This window comes from Capricornis sumatraensis, chromosome 21 (assembly GCF_032405125.1).
Source record: "Capricornis sumatraensis isolate serow.1 chromosome 21, serow.2, whole genome shotgun sequence".
NCBI lineage: Eukaryota > Metazoa > Chordata > Mammalia > Artiodactyla > Bovidae > Capricornis > Capricornis sumatraensis.
Window position 1 is genome coordinate 28244228 of NC_091089.1, and position 16139 is coordinate 28260366.

The following is a 16139-nucleotide window of genomic DNA, read 5'->3' on the forward strand; positions in this document are numbered from 1 at the left end:
GTTTAATCAAATAACCTTCCCCCCCGACCCCAGCCTCTGTTTACATTCTGATAATGTCCCATTTTAATCTTGGAACTGAGGTGAGAGAGAGGATGCAACTAGATTTATGTGAAACATCCGCTGCCAAGTTGATTCTTAATATTTGAGGATCTTTTTTTTTTTTTTAAAGAAAACAACTAAGTTGTCTTAAAAAAAAAAAAAACAAAACTCAGTTTGTTGATGGCCAGTTAATTGGAACTGAGATCTGCTAAAACTAGTGGTTTCAGCAATTCCTAGGTATTCTGAGCACCACAGGTCCCCATTGAAGGTTTAGCACAGGACAGATGCCTTACAGAGGCAAGGTGGTTTCTAAAAGGGAGGTTGAAAGAGGAGGAAGGTAATGCTTTTCAGATCATTAAAGTGTTTACCTATGACGTTACCTGTGTTCCATTCGGGGTCCAGGTGGAGGCCCGAACCACTCTGGTCTAAAACCTGAAGGCTTTAAAGAACCAGGCAGCTACTTGTTGGGCTTATCTGGTCGGAGGCCTAGAATTGTGCTTCTAGTCTGAGGTTCTTCAGAGATGGGTCTTGACCATCTGCTCCAGAGCTCCCTGGGGTGTTTGGTAAAAATGAAGATTGTTGAGCTCCTTCCTCAGACATTCGGAGTGAAGGCTTGTCAGTTTCTGCTCTGTTCTGTCTTAGTTGGTCGCAGACAGCTAGGCAAATCGGAAGCCGAGTCATTTAGGGACCCTGTAGCGGGAGGTGTGATTAAAGTCTGAAAGTAGAACAGAATCTTGGTGGGGACAATGTATGTAGTCAACATTTTTCTTGCTGATCTCTTCATGGTGAGTGTAGGAGAAAATGAGCAGGGAAGAGAAATAGGTGCATAAATTCAGTAAGTTTAGCAGTTTTAAAGAGATGTGGAGAGATTCACGAAGATGCCTTGTTTTTCCAAAGATAATAATCAGATGTTCTCCAACTCCAGTGGAGATGCATCAACAGGAAAGTGGCTCCAGCAGCAAATTAGGGCACATGTAAGGAAGAATCTCCTGAAACAAAGGCTATCAAACTTCGAAATAAATTACTGTCACATACCGAGAGCTTCTTTTTCTAGAAAGTGAGCTATAAACTATTGAGAGTCATTCCAAGCCACAGGGAGGGATATACCAAATGAATCTTTAGATGCTGTTTAGCTTTGTTTTAATAAAAACTTCAGGCATATTCAAAATCTTTATTATCTGCCTTATTAAAATGTGGGCACGTCAGTTTAACTTTGAACTTGCTGTGACAGTGGGGCATTTTTTCCTCTTATAAACTCTCAGTTTCCACACAAGATTAAGAAAGAAAAAAACTCAGTATTTTAAATGTTCTGTTGGAGAAATTACTGTGTTAGGGGCCATGACTACCTTTGTCTATTCTTATGTTCAATTGATTACTCAGCCTAATTGTACTTAATTAATACGAGCTGTCTTTAATTTGACTCTACATTTTTAAAATAGCTTCTTTCCTTAAATATAGGACTTCCCTGTATCTCAGATGGTGAAGAATTTGCTTGCAACACAGGAGACCTGGTTTCGATCCCTGGGTGTGAAAGGTCCTCTGGAGAAGGGAATGGCAACCCACTCCAGTATTTTTGCCTGGAGAATTCCTCCTCCTGGAGAGAGGAGCCTGACAGGCTACAGTTCGTGGGGTCACAAAGAGTCAGGCACGACTGAGTCAGCCACTACTTCCTGAAATATCTGTTTAGTTCACTCGCTCAGTTGTGTCCGACTCTGCGGCCTCATGGATTGCAGCCATATCTGTAATTGACCTTAACTGCTTTTATAGCCCATTTATATCATAGGCTGCCAACTTGTGGCCAAATTCAAAACCAAGAAGGGCAAGCTCAAGCCTAATTTGCTAGAAATCAGGTCTCCTGCATTACAGGCAGATTCTTTACCATCTGAGCCACCAGGAAAGCCCAAAGAAGTTACTGCACTGATACAAATCAGATAAGGTCAGTGGTAGAGGTTGGTACTCAATCATCCACCTCCTTTTTCTCCTTCTACTTTTCATAACAGTTTTCTGTCCTGAGAGTAAGCCTAGGGGCTCCTGAACTGCTCTGTGAGTTGTGTAGATTCAGGAATTCTGTAAATATGTTAGCAGTTGATCCTGAGGCCCATCAGCAAGTCCTGGGTCAGTAGCGAGCGCCCAGCACCAGCAGCGACCGTTGTGTGTGGAACGGAAGGGACCCCCTAGCTCTGGGTTTCGAGTTGTTCTGACAGTCTCGTGGTCCTTAGGCCGATAAGCCAAGAGATTCCTTATGGAGCAAACCAAAGGAGAATGAGGCCCAAAATGTAGCTGGCAGATACGCCAGAACCTCTCTAGTTCCTGCCACGTACCAAGCCTGGCACAGTGTGGACATGAAAATGTCAGCTTCCAGCAGACATAGGTCTCTTTCTTTTTCCACTGTCTTTGTCATCATTAAGGAAAAATTAGTGGCGGAGTTTTTAGTTCAGATGTCAATTTTCTGAAACCATCTTTTGTTCTCTTTTAAAATAAAACTATTTTAATAATCTGAAATTTTCTCTCATGTATGATCCTGGCAATGTAAAATACACAGGTAAACATTACTATTTTCTATGTCTCTAATGTTATGTCCTGATTCTGCAAGTAGGATTAGATCTTAAACCTATGTTCTGTCAATTATTTGCATCTGTTCATTCATTAGTAAAAGTATTTGGTATAGTTGAAGTTTTAATAAATCCCACATTTTCTCTTTAACCAGTTTATTAGGCTTTATTAAAAAACCCAGAATATAGAATGACACATAAGCATTGTTATTAGACATATTTTGACTCATACTCTTTGAAAATCTCATGATTTTGGAATTTATTATTTGTTCAGCATCCTTTTATTGAACTCTAGTTGATTTACAATATCTTGTTAGTTATGCCTTTTTATTAAATGAAAAATATTAATATAATTATCAAACTTCATTTATTTCCATGCTGTGCCTGTTAATAATATCTCTAGGCAGATAAGCCATATTAGATACTAGATGTTCAAGTGGAATCTCTTCTGAATGCAAATTGAAATCCATAAAGTTATTACTTATGATCTAATTAAAAACCTAGAATTAGTCTTGACACATCCCTCTCACTCACTGCTTATATATCCAATCCATGAACAGATCCTGGTACTTCGCCTCTTAAATGTTTCAAACGTCTATGTGCTCCTACCCTTCTGGTCCTTCTCAAGCTACTGACACCTCTTGCCTGGACTTTGCATTCATTTTCTAACCAGCACCCTGAATCCGTTTTTTGTTTTCTCCAGTCTGCCCTCTCCAGTAGTGTTTGCTGACACGGTTATATCTCTGCTTTCAAATCTTCCCATGATTCTGTCGTTTTCATGGGAGAAAGACCGCTATCCTTAGGACGGCCCGTTTATACCACTGCAGGTTCACAGGTGCATAAATGGTACAAAAGCAGGGGCCATGTTTGTTTGTGTTCACTGTTGGATCTCTGGTGAGGCAATTCTTAAGTAAGAGGATTTCAAGGGTCAGTTTTTATCTTTACATCTAGGGCTTATTGCTGTATTTGTTTATATATGTGACTATTTTGTTTTAAAGGTGGCAGTCCTCATTCCTTTCCGCAATCGCCATGAACATCTTCCAATTTTTTTCTTGCATCTGATCCCGATGCTCCAAAAACAGCGGCTGGAATTTGCCTTTTACGTCATTGAACAGGTGAGAATAATTTTCAAAATGGTAACTAGGTATACTAGAACTTAATAAACTCTTAGATATTGTGTGATTAGAGATGCTTATTACCTTGGCTTTATATTTGTATACAGTTCCGTTTTGGATTGTGTATACCACATTTGGTTAATCCATTTATCAGTTGATATGCTTCTATCATTTTTAATAACCTAATGTCTTACCTATTAAAGTAAAATACAGATGTAATTATTCTTCGTACTATCCGCTCGTTTTTCTCTCTGTAAATATTTTTGTCTGGGGATTCAATGTGTAGTTTCTTTGGTCCTAACCCTTTTGGAAATATTCTCTATACGTCTGTGTCTTCCTCCTCTGTCATCACCTAGTTTTGTCCTTAGGGTGTCATCTTGGATTTCTTCCTTGTTCTTTCCCTCCTCTCACTTCCCAAACACTAGTGTCCTTGCTGAATTTTATCACTGATTTCTATATGCTGTTTCTAAAATGGTGCATTTTGTTCATGTTTTGAATACATTGTAATTTGGATACTTTTGGTTTTAACATTGTTGACCTGGTTTTATCCTGATTGTTCCTTCTTTTTACTAAATCTGACTAAAAGCGTATTTCCTTATTTATCAGTAGACAGAAAGTGGCCTAGTTTATATTAGATGGTTCTGATTTTTTGTTTTTGAAATATTAGAAAATATTCAAATTCTCTTCCTAAGATTGTTCCATTTAGTGTGTTTTCCCAGCTCCTTTATGGCTGATTCTCCATCTTTTTTTATTTTATTTTTTCACTCTTAGCTTTTTTGCCTACATTTCCCACCCTGAAAATACTTGGCATTTAATATAACTTAAACTTGGTCTGTATGTAAATCACTCTTTTAAGGCCTGTTTCCTGTTCATATGATGATGTATTAATATATAATGCATATGTGCTTTTTAATGCAACTGCCTATATTATCAAAATTAACTTTTTTAACCTGATAGTAAATTGAACATTTTAGCCACTTTCTTGGGAGCTATGGGACTTCCCAGGTGGTGCGATGGTAAAGAATCCGCCTACCAATGCAAAACATATAGGAGACACAGGTTCAGTCCTTGGGTCAGAAAGATCCCCTGGAGAAAGAAAGGGCAACGGTATTCCTGCCTGGAAAATCCCATGGACAGAGGAGCCTGGTGGGGTACAGTCCATAGGGTCGCAAAAAGTCAGGCACAACTAAGCACACATACACGGTAGCCAAACTTCTAGGCCTGTTTTACCAACTGCTAGCTTCCTTTTTTGTCAGTCTTCATAATGTGGATGATGAGATACCTATAGCTACCTGTGTCTTTAAAGGCTTTTCGTCTGGGAGTCTGACACGATTGAATCACTTTGTGTATGTGATGAAAAAATCTGCAAAGCAGCTAAGATCCTTATTTTCTAAACCTCTTAAGTCTGAATCTCAGCCTTGATCAGTATTAATTCAGGCTTGTATATTTGATAGTGTGAGGCTTTGAGCAAGTAACATCTTCACCACGTAGGAAATGTGAAGAGTTATTTTCCTGCTGGACTGGTGCCTAGAGGAGCCAATCCTTTGACGAGCAGCTCAGAACCCCCAGTTATATATGAAGGATAGTACACATATTTCTGTCTCTTCCTTCTTTTGCTATTGAATCAGGTGTACATTTCGAGTGATGGAGAACGGTCAACCAGGATGCAACCTTTTTGTCTTGAACAAGGGCGTTGCCGTTTTCTGAGCTGTGGGCACACAGAATACTAGTGAGGAGAAATGGGGCTTCTGTTTTTGTTTCAGTTTGGTTTTGCTCGAGCATATGCATGTGTGTGTGCGTGTGTGAGTGTGAGTGCTGTACCACAATCTCATGTACCTATGTGGAGGTTCCCCTTCGCTTTTTAGTGCCTTACTCTCAACCATGATGGGAAGCCAAGAGTTCCCACAAGAGGAGACAAAGCCAGTCTAACAAAAAGGATTATAGAAAATGGACATAGTGGAAGGAAGAGAGCACATTTTTGAAAAAAAGAAATTAATAGTAATACAAATTCATAATCACTATCCACAGAGAGACAAGGAAAGATAATGAGCCCGTGAAATGAAAACAGGACTTCATTAAAAGAGAGAGAGAGAGAGAGAATCAGAAAAAGTTAGAAAAGAAAAGGGGATAAGTGAAGCAAAGCTTTCAGTAGACAAACTTAAGAAGATAACTCTTAAACTAGAATCAGGGCAGGAGAAGTTAAGAAAGTTAATCAGAAAGTACCAGTACAGCACAGAGATGACCATCTCCAAGATGGTCCCCAACTAGCCCTGCCTCCTGGTGTGGCCTCCTGCCCCAGTGACCATGGGAAGCACACTGAGGAGTGGCAGTGTGTGCCTCTCGAAGCTGGGTCATAAAGGACGTTGCTGCTTCTGCTTTGGTCTCTTGGATCTCTTGCTCTTGAGGAAGCCAACTGCCATGTCATGAAGATACTCAGGCAACCCCAGGAGAAAATCGACTTGCTAGCATTCTTACTGGCCTTGTGACTTAGCTATTTTGGAAGTGGATCTGCCAGCTGAAGTCCACACATCACGGAGCAGTGATCAGGGATCTTTGCCAGAATTTCCTATCACAGTGCTTTGAGCATTGTAAATGCTGTGGTGTGATTAACCACCGGTTTCGCTGTGATTTGTTACACATCAGTTGATGAAGAATGTATTTCCTAATCAGAGTTCTGGAAAAATATAGCAAAAAAAAAAGGGGGGGGTGGACGGGGAGGGGTAAAACAACCAAAGAAATAATGTAAGAATATTTTCCCAGAAGCAAAGACATGAGTCTTCAGATTAAAAGGGTCCACATGTACCCATGAATAAAATACAGATCTATAAAGCATACTACCTTAAAATTTTTTAATACAAATTAAAAAGAGAAGATAACAAAAACATTCTGTAGGAACAGTTGCTCATGATTATGTGTCAGAATCATATGAACCTTCTCAGCAGTGCTGATACCTAGATGATTGTGGAGCCACATGCCTTTAAGATTCTAGGGGAAAGTAATTTTTACCTAGAATTTTTTACCCAGTCAGTGTATCAATCAAGTGTGCAAGTAGACTGATGGCATTTTCATTCACTCATTAGTTAAATACACACACACACACACACACATACATGCATACATACATACATATATGTGTGTGCTCAGTCACTTAGTCCTGTCTGACTCTCTGCAGCCCAGTGGAATGTAGCCTGCCCATGGCTCCTCTATCCATGGGATTTCCCAGGCAAGAACACCGGAGTGGGTTGCATTTCCTTCTCCAGGATATCTTCCTAACCCTGGGATGGAATCTCCATCTCCTGCATTGGCAGGTGGATTCCTTTCCACTGAGCAACCTGGGAAACCCCACCCCCTGCCTCTCTCTCTCTCTCTCTCTCTCTCTCTCTCTCTATCTATATATATATATATATATATATATACACACACACACACACACACACACACACACACACACACACACACACACACACACACACACACACACACACACACACACACACACACACACACACACACACATATGCTGCTAAGTCGCTTCAGTTGTGTCTGACTCTGTGTGACCCCATAGAGAGCAGCCCTCAGGCTCCTCTGTCCATGGGATTCTCCAGGCAAGAATACTGGAGTGGGTTGTCCTGCCCCCTCCAGGGGGTCAAACCCCTATGTTTTAGTCTTTTATGTCTCCTGCATTGGCAGGTGGATTCTTTACCTCTAGAGCTACCTGGGAAGCCTATATATTATATATATATATACACACACAGACATATGTACGTGTATGATGTATATATGTGTATGTATATATTTAATTTTCCCCATGGATCCTGACCTGGGAAGCTGCTGAAGGAAGTTCCTCAACAGATTGACAGAGCCAAGTGAAGGACACAGCTGATGTAGGGAGCGCAGGAGGAGGCCCAGGATGATGGCCACAGCTGCTCAGACCGGGCCAGACTGGAGCAGGATGTGAGGGCAGTGGGAGCTAGAGCTGAGCTTGGAGGTTGGAGGAGGAAGTGATAGATGGTTTGATGTATTTGAATGATTGCATCAGTTATTAACAAAACGGCATGCCTTTGGGGGCTTTTGTACAAAATAACAACAGTTATATATTAAGAAAAGTGAAGACTGTTATTAATCCCAGTTTGAGGAAGAAAACAGAATCGTAATTTATTCAACACAAATACTTACATAGTTGTAGTAATGCAAACACCATTGATTTAACAAAAATTTGTGACAGAACTCTGTTGGGAGAGTGGATGGAGGGGCAATGAGTGTGGAGGCATAAATCCTCAGTGACCATGATAAGAAATCAATAGTGTCTAAAAAGTGAATGAGGCGAGGGGATATTAGAACTCTCATCACCTTGAAATGCAGAGGTGCGTCTAGAATAAACTTCTAGATGTGTATAAATGTATTGCTTTTGGAAGATGAAGGGCGTTAGATATAGAACTTATTTTTATTATAAGCCATTAAATATTAGGTCCACATTTAATAAAAACAATATTTTTAAATCTTAAAGTCATTTGTTCAAACCGATGATGTACCAGTAATAACATTATAATTTAACTGCCTTTTGTTTTTATCCTCTCCATCTCACTGGTGAGGAAAAGCTTTAAACAATAAAGTGATTTCTGTTATCTCAAGTTAGTGCAGGGCTCAGGACTAAAACTTAGTAATTTTGCACTGTTGAGGGAGCACTGGTGATGACTGCATTGTGTATCTCATTTGCTTCTGTCATAATCCTTTTTTTTGTTTTAAGTTTTGGAAATGGTTGCTAAGAAATATTGCTAAGGCATAGGTAATTTTGCTCTAATTTTCTTTAGCTGTAGAAGGAAAGTTTTTATTGCCAATCTACCTTTATATAATTTCCCTTGTAAGTAAAGGGAAGTGGTTATAATATAGGAAGTTGGATTCTGTGTAGTAAGTTCCCACTTTGTTTGTCTCTTAAATTGTTCTTGCTCTGTATCATAAATAAGAATAATAAAAATAGAAACTCTTGCCTGGGTACTATACAGTGGAAGTGACAAATAAATTCAAGGGATTAGATCTGATAGAGTGCCTGAAGAACTGTGGACAGAGGATTGTGACATTGTAAAGGAGGCAGTGATCAAAACCGACCCAAGAAAAAGAAATGCAAAAAGGCAAAATGGTTGTCTGAGGAGGCCTTACAAATAGCTGAGAAAAGAAGAGAAGCAAAAGGCAAAGGAGAAAAGGAAAGATACATCCATCTGAATGCAGAGTTCCAGAGAATAGCAAGGAGAGATAAGACAGCCTTCCTAAGTGATCGATGCAAAGAATAGAGGAAAACAACAGGATGGGAAAGACTAGAGATCTTTTCAAGAAAATTACAGATACCAAGGGAACATTTCATGCAAAGATGGGCTCAATAAAGGACAAAAACGGTAGGGACCTAACAGAAGTAGAAGATATTAAGAAGAGGTGGCAGGAATACCCAGAAGAACTATACAAAAAAGATGTTCATGACCCAGATAACCACTGGCTCTAGGTGAGTGTGATCACCTAGAGCCAGACATCCTGGAATGCAAAGTTAAGTGGGCCCTAGGAAGCGTTATCGGAGAAGGCAATGGCAACCCACTCTAGTACTCTTGCCTGGAAAATCCCATGGGCGGAGGAGCCTGGTGGGCTGCAGTCCATGGAGTTGCTAAGAGTCGGACATGACTGAGCGACTTCTTGGAGAAGGAAATGGCAACCCACTCCAGTGTTCTTGCCTGGAGAATCCCAGGGACAGGGAAGCCTGGTGGGCTGCCGTTTATGGGGTCACACAGAGTCGGACACGACTGAAGCGACTTAGCAGCAGCAGCAGCAGCAGCAGCAGCAGCAGCTGGAAGCATTACTACCAACAAAGCTAGTGGAGGTGATGGAATTCCAGTTGAGCAATTTCAGATCCTAGAAGATGATGCTGTGAGAGTGCTGCACTCAGTATGCCAGCAAATTTGGAAAACACAATGGCCACAGAACTGGAAAAGGTCAGTTTGCATTCCAATCCCGAGGAAAGGCAATGACAAAAAAATGTTCAAACTACCTCACAATTACACTCATCTCACATGCTAGCAAAGTATGCTCAAAATTTTCCAAGCCAGGCTTCAACAGTACGTGAACTGTGAACTTCCAGATGTTCAAGCTGGATTTAGAAAAGGAAGAGGAATCAGATCAAATTGCCAACATCCATTGGATCATCGAAAAAGCATGAAAGTTCCAGAAAAACATCAACTTCTGCTTCGTTGACTACACTAAAGCCTTTGACTGTGTGGATCATGACAAACTGTGGAAAATTCTTAAAGAGATGGAAATACCAGACCACCTTCACTGCCTCCTGAGAATTCTGTATACAGGTCAAGCAGCAACAATTAGAATGGACGTGGAACAACAGACTGACTCCAAATTGGGAAAGGAGTACGTCAAGGCTGTATATTGTCAGCCTGCTTATTTAACTTCTATTCAGAGTATATCATGTGAAATGTTGGGCTAGATGAAGCTCAAGCTGGAATCAAGATTGCCAGGAGAAGTACCAATAACTTCAGATATGCAGATGACACCACCTTTATGGCAGAAAGTTAGGAAAAACCAAAAAGCCTCGATGAAAATGAAAGAGGAGAGTGAAAAGGCTGGCTTAAAATTCAACATTCAAAAAACTAAGATCATGGTATCCAGTCCCATCACTTCATGGCAAATAGATGGGGAAACAGTGAGAGACTATTTTCTGGGGTTCCAGAATCACTGCAGATGGTAACTGCAGCCATGAAATTAAAAGATGCTTGCTTCTTGAAAGAAAAGCTATGACCAACCTAGAGAGCATATTAAAAAGCAGAAAGCAGACATTACTTTGCTGATAGAGGTCCATATAGTCAAAGCTGTGGTTTTTCTAATAGTCATGTATGGATGTGAGAGTTGGACTAAAAGGAAAACTGAGCACTGAAGAATTGATGCCTTTGAACTGTGGTGTTGGAGAAGACTCTTGAGAGTCCCTTGGACTGCAAGGAGATCCAACCAGTCCATACTAAAGGAAATGAGTCCTGAATATTCATTGGAAGGACTGATGTTGAAGCTGAAGCTCCAGTAAATCCTTTGGCCACCTGATGTGAAGAACTGACTCATTAGGAAAGACCCTGATGCTGGGAAAGATTGAAGGTAGGAGGAGAAGGGGACGAAGGAAAATGAGATGGTTGAATGGCATCAGTTCAGTTCAGTCGCTCAGTCATGTCTGACTCTTTGCGACCCCACGAACTGCAGCACGCCAGGCCTCCCTGTCCATCACCAACTCCCAGAGTTCACTCAAACTCATGTCTATCGAGTCGGTGATGCCATCCAGCCATCTCATCCTCTGTCGTCCCCTTCTCCTCTTGCCACCAAATCCCTCCCAGCATCAGGGTCTTTTCCAGTGAGTCAATTCTTCACATCAGGTGGCATCACCCATTCAGAAGATACAAGTTTGAGCAAGCTCTGGGAGTTGGTGATGGACAAGGAGGCCTGGCATGCTACAGTTCATGGGGTTGCAAAGAGTTGGACACGACTGAGCAACTGAACTAAAAGGGAAGTGGTTGTAAGAAAGGTAGTTGGGTTTTGTAGAAGTTCCAGTTGTTTTTGTCTCTGCAGATGCCTTTGTGTCTATTATAAGCAATACAAAGTTAGCACCCCCACCCCGGCCTTATTATGTAAGAGAGGGGTCCCTGCTTCCTGATTCACTTTGTTTCCCACTTCTAGTCTTGACACCATATGGAAAGCTTCACTAAAAAATGCAACCTGTATTATTTTCGGTGGCTTTGTTTTTTTTTTTTTTCCTGGTCATAAATAACCTGTATCCTGATGTATTTGAAGTAAAACAGAAACATGAATTCCATCATTATATAAATGTGATGATCTCCCAATGGACTTGATAATAATAGTGTTTTCTCATGTGTTACCAAAGTATAAAATAAAGTAATAATTCAAATAGTATATTTGATAATCCTAAAGCATTTATCTATTTGATGTGGATGTGTTTATTTTTGCTGTTTGACCATGATTCAACAAGTTAGAAAGCTACAGAAAAATGTCATGGCGGAGCCTGAGTACATTTCTGTTTTTCTTTCCTCCGTGTAGACTGGTACACAGCCTTTTAACCGAGCAATGCTCTTCAACGTGGGCTTCAAAGAGGCCATGAAAGACAGCATCTGGGACTGTGTCATTTTCCACGATGTGGATCATCTACCTGAAAATGACCGAAACTATTATGGATGTGGAGAAATGCCACGTCACTTTGCAGCCAAGCTGGATAAATACATGTATATGTAAGTAACGGCAGTCTTCCTGATACGGTACAACATGCTTGCGCTCAGTCATGCCCAAGTCTGTGCAAGCCCATGGGCTGTAGCCCGCCAGGTTCTTCTGTTCGTGAAATTCTCCAGGCAAGGATACTGGAGTGTGTTGCCAGACCCTCCTCCAGGAGATCTTACCGACCCAGGGACTGAACCTGCCATCTCCTGCCTTCACAGGCAGGTTCTTTACCATCTGAGCCGGGAAGCCAGATACAGTGCAACATACCTGCAAAATTATATCATTAAAATGGAAGCAGCCTTATGTGCCTGGATCTGAGGGGGTCCAAGAGCCTAGAGAATATCTGTCACTCCAGCCCACCTTCACAGGGAGCTGGTCCATAGAGTTGCTTGTTATCCTGGTGCTTCCTCACACACAGGTTTCAGCGTGGGGTGGTAGGAAAGAAAGCCTGGTTTCTACGGTCAAGGAAGTGTGGACCCAGTTTCTGGCTTTTACATTTGGCAGTCAGAGGGCTTGGTTGTCCCAGGACGTGCATTTCTGAACGCTGGTGTCCTTGTTCAGAAAGCAGGAGAGCCCACCCCACAGGTTCTGCGAGTTCCCAGGCTCTGGGCTGCCCAGGCGGGAGCAGGGCACAGGCTGGCTCCCCTGTGTTCCCCTCCTCCGCGGATGTTCCAGTGCAGGGAAAGCCCTCTCTTCTGCAGCCCATTTTCTCTTCTTCTGAAGCTGTGTTTTCTTGACCTGCCTTTAATATTAAGAAACATGTTTTTCGTTCTGTGATGGGAGATATGTTGAAATGATACCATCATTGGAGCTGTGATAGTAAACTTAAATTGACATTAAAGCAGGCAGGCCTGATCTGGGAAATAGATCACAGTTTTTATTGGCTAACGGAAGCGCAGAGGAGAGAAGATAGCTTGGAGCAGGGAGTTGTTGGCTCCGTCACTGTTTCACCGCTGCCTGACCTGCAGAGCTCGAGAAGCAGGAAGTCTCTGTGGTAAGACCTGGCGAATCAGCTTGGAAATGAGAAAAGAGTGCTTTTTTTAAAAAAAAAAAACTGGTCATTGTCATCATTAGAAAATCTCCTTTTTACCATGGTATCAGAAATCCAAGTCTGGCATTACCTTGGGAAGATCACCCTGGTTCAGGATCTGATTCTTTGCACTTCTAGAAACTCAATTGTGGTCAGCCTGCTAGAGTCACATTATATTCAGGCGAATTGATTTTTGCTAGGACTTTCCTGAACTCAGTTGTTAAAGAATCTGCCTGCAATGCGGGAGACCCTGGTTCAAGTCCTGGGTCGGGAAGACCCGCTGGAGAAGGGATAGGCTACCCACTACAGTATTCTTGGGCTTCCTTTGTGGCTCAGCTGGTAAAAAATCTGTTTGTTTGTTTGTTTACTAAATTTTACTGAAGATTTTTATTTAATCTTATAAATTAAAATTTAATAAATTTTAATAAAGATTTTTGCTAAAAGATAATCATGAGTGTCATAGAAATGAAAAGTTCTCAATTTTTGTTTGAAAATATTGATTTCTAATTAATAAAGTCATCTTACCTACCTAGACTAATCCTAGGACTTCCCAGGTGGTGCTAACGGATGATAACGATGACCCAAATGCGAGACAGCAAAAGATATAAAAAAACAAAAGATATAAAGAACAGACTTTTGGATTTTTGGACTCTGTGGGAGAAGCCAAGGGTGGGATGATTTGAGAGAATAGCATTGAAACATGTATATTACCATATGTGAAATAGATCACCAGTCCAAATTCAGTGCATGAAACAGGGCACTCAAAGCTGGTGCACTGGGACGACCCTGAGGGATGGGATGGGGAGGGAGGGAGGTTCAGGATGGGGGACTCATGTACACCCGTGCTTGATTCATGTCAGCATATGGCAAAAACCAGTACAGTAGTGTAATGTAATTAGCCTCCAATTAAAATAAATAATTTTTTTTAAAAACCCACCAGCCAGTGCAGGAGACAGGAGATACGTGGGTTCAGTCCCTGGATGGGGAAGATCCCCTGGAGGAGGGCATGGCGACACACGCTAGTGTTCTTGACTGGAGAATCCCATGGACAGAGGAGCCTAGTGGGCTACAGTCCATAGGGTTTCAAAGGGTCGGATACAACTGAAGCGACTTAGCATACAGACTAATCCCAGGGTTCATAGGTATCTGGGGAAGAGCATTGCAGGGATAGGCAGCTGGTTTTTTCAAAATTAAATGCTAGACTTGCTTTTACTAGTTTATATTTATCCTCATCTATCTAACAGTGTATTTAATGAATAAAGATCAATTAGGAAATTAGCTTGGTAACATCTAACATTGCATTAGCACCTATTGATGTATTTGATCAAGTTTACTTTTGGTGTGAAAATAGACCATCTTTTGAACCCTAGGTTTTGATTTGAGTCTTACAAAGTAACAATACTAAACAGTGAATTTCAGTTACCACAAGTGTTTTATGTAATACAGTTAGGTGTACCTATTTCACTAGAATATGAAGACGCTTTGTTTCTTGGTGTGCTTTTTACTTCCAAAAATATGATTTAATCAACATGATTGTTTATATGGAAATAGAGGTATATTTTGCAAAGCACGTAGATCTAAAAGTCAACTTCATGTGGCGAACTGTCTTGACTTCACTTTCAGAATGCTGTTTTCTGCTTTCTTTTGTAGTCTTCCTTATAAGGAGTTTTTTGGTGGTGTAAGTGGACTGACAGTGGAACAGTTCAGAAAGATCAATGGTTTTCCTAACGCCTTCTGGGGCTGGGGAGGGGAAGATGATGACCTTTGGAACAGGTATGTTGAGGTACAGATTACTTAAAATTGGAATTTCTGATGATTTCCTTTCTGTTAAATAAACTGTACTTTCTATCCCAGGAAAGGATTCTTTGGGATGGAAAATCTTTGTGGTTCCTAAATCCTATTTTGTGTTTTTCTGTTTTTCCATTGAGTGCCCTTTTGAAATTACTGACAGCACGTACATTCGAGCATTCTCTTGTATTTTAAATAGAACTCAAATAATTATTTTTATATTTTATTTCTTAGTGTATTTTCATTTCCGTATATTGTATCTTAGGGTTCACTATGCTGGATATAATGTAACAAGACCAGAGGGGGACCTGGGAAAATACAAATCTATTCCTCATCACCATCGAGGCGAAGTCCAGTTCTTAGGACGGTAAGTTTAATATCATCTTTAGATAGCGAGGTTTCAAAGTTATTTAACACATGAAAGATCTTTTAAAAAATGCATGATACTACCCACAAAAAAAAAAAAAAACTTTTGAAGGGAATTATCTGTCGATACCGTTTTTCTTTATAAAAGTAAGGCATTCTTGTGCTTGTTTTTTTAAATAGTTTTGTTTATTTATTTATTGTTTTTGGCTGTGCTGAGGCTCTGTTGCTCTGTGGGCTTTTTTCTAGTTGTGGCGAGGCGGGGGCTTCTCTCTAGTTGCAGTGCGCAGGCCTCTCATTGCAGGGGCTTCTCTTGCTGTGGAGCCTGGGCTCTGGGGCATGCCGGGTCAGTAGGTGTGGCATTCGGACTCAGCTGCTCTGCGACACGTGGGATCTTCCCACATCGGGGGTCAAACCCGTGTCTCCTGCATTGGCAGGTGGATTCTCCACCACTGAGCTACCAGGGAAGTCCTTGTGCTTGTTTTGAAAAGATACATACACATGTATGTATACTTACACACATACGCACCCCTATATGTTAAAGAGCCTCGTTAATTGTTTATATAAAAAGTTTTTCCTTAGCATAAAGCCTAATGCATTTTATTTCTTAAGGATATCTAAGTTGTAAGAGTACAAAATAATTATTTTTCAGGTAGCATTTTAAGACTAGTAAAAATGCTAATTTAGAATGTGGTGTAAAATGGTTTTTAATTATGTGTAAGAACCCAAAATTGTAAAGAGCTTTAAATGCTTTACTGATAAGAATGACCTTGAGCATATTCTCATGTTTTTCTTTTGAAACATGTTTCTGTTACTTTTAATTTTTTTCTTTAATGCTGTAGGTATAAATTACTCAGATACTCAAAAGAGCGCCAGTACATCGATGGGTTGAACAATTTAGTATACACGCCAAAAATACTGGTTGATAGGTTGTATACAAATATATCTGTAAACCTCATGCCAGAGTTAGCTCCAATTGAAGACTATTAA

The 16139-nt window shown here is 40.7% G+C and overlaps 1 protein-coding gene across 2 annotated transcripts in view; it reads left to right on the forward strand.

Moving 5' to 3' along the window:
• Positions 1 to 16139, forward strand: part of B4GALT6 (beta-1,4-galactosyltransferase 6) — a 66699-nt gene extending 50560 nt beyond the window's left edge. For both annotated transcript variants that reach the window (XM_068993850.1, XM_068993851.1), the window contains 5 exons: positions 3590 to 3706; positions 11795 to 11982; positions 14649 to 14771; positions 15052 to 15153; positions 15992 to 16139. In XM_068993850.1, coding sequence (XP_068849951.1) covers positions 3590 to 3706; positions 11795 to 11982; positions 14649 to 14771; positions 15052 to 15153; positions 15992 to 16139 — 678 coding nt within the window. The remainder of the gene's footprint in view (positions 1 to 3589; positions 3707 to 11794; positions 11983 to 14648; positions 14772 to 15051; positions 15154 to 15991) is intronic.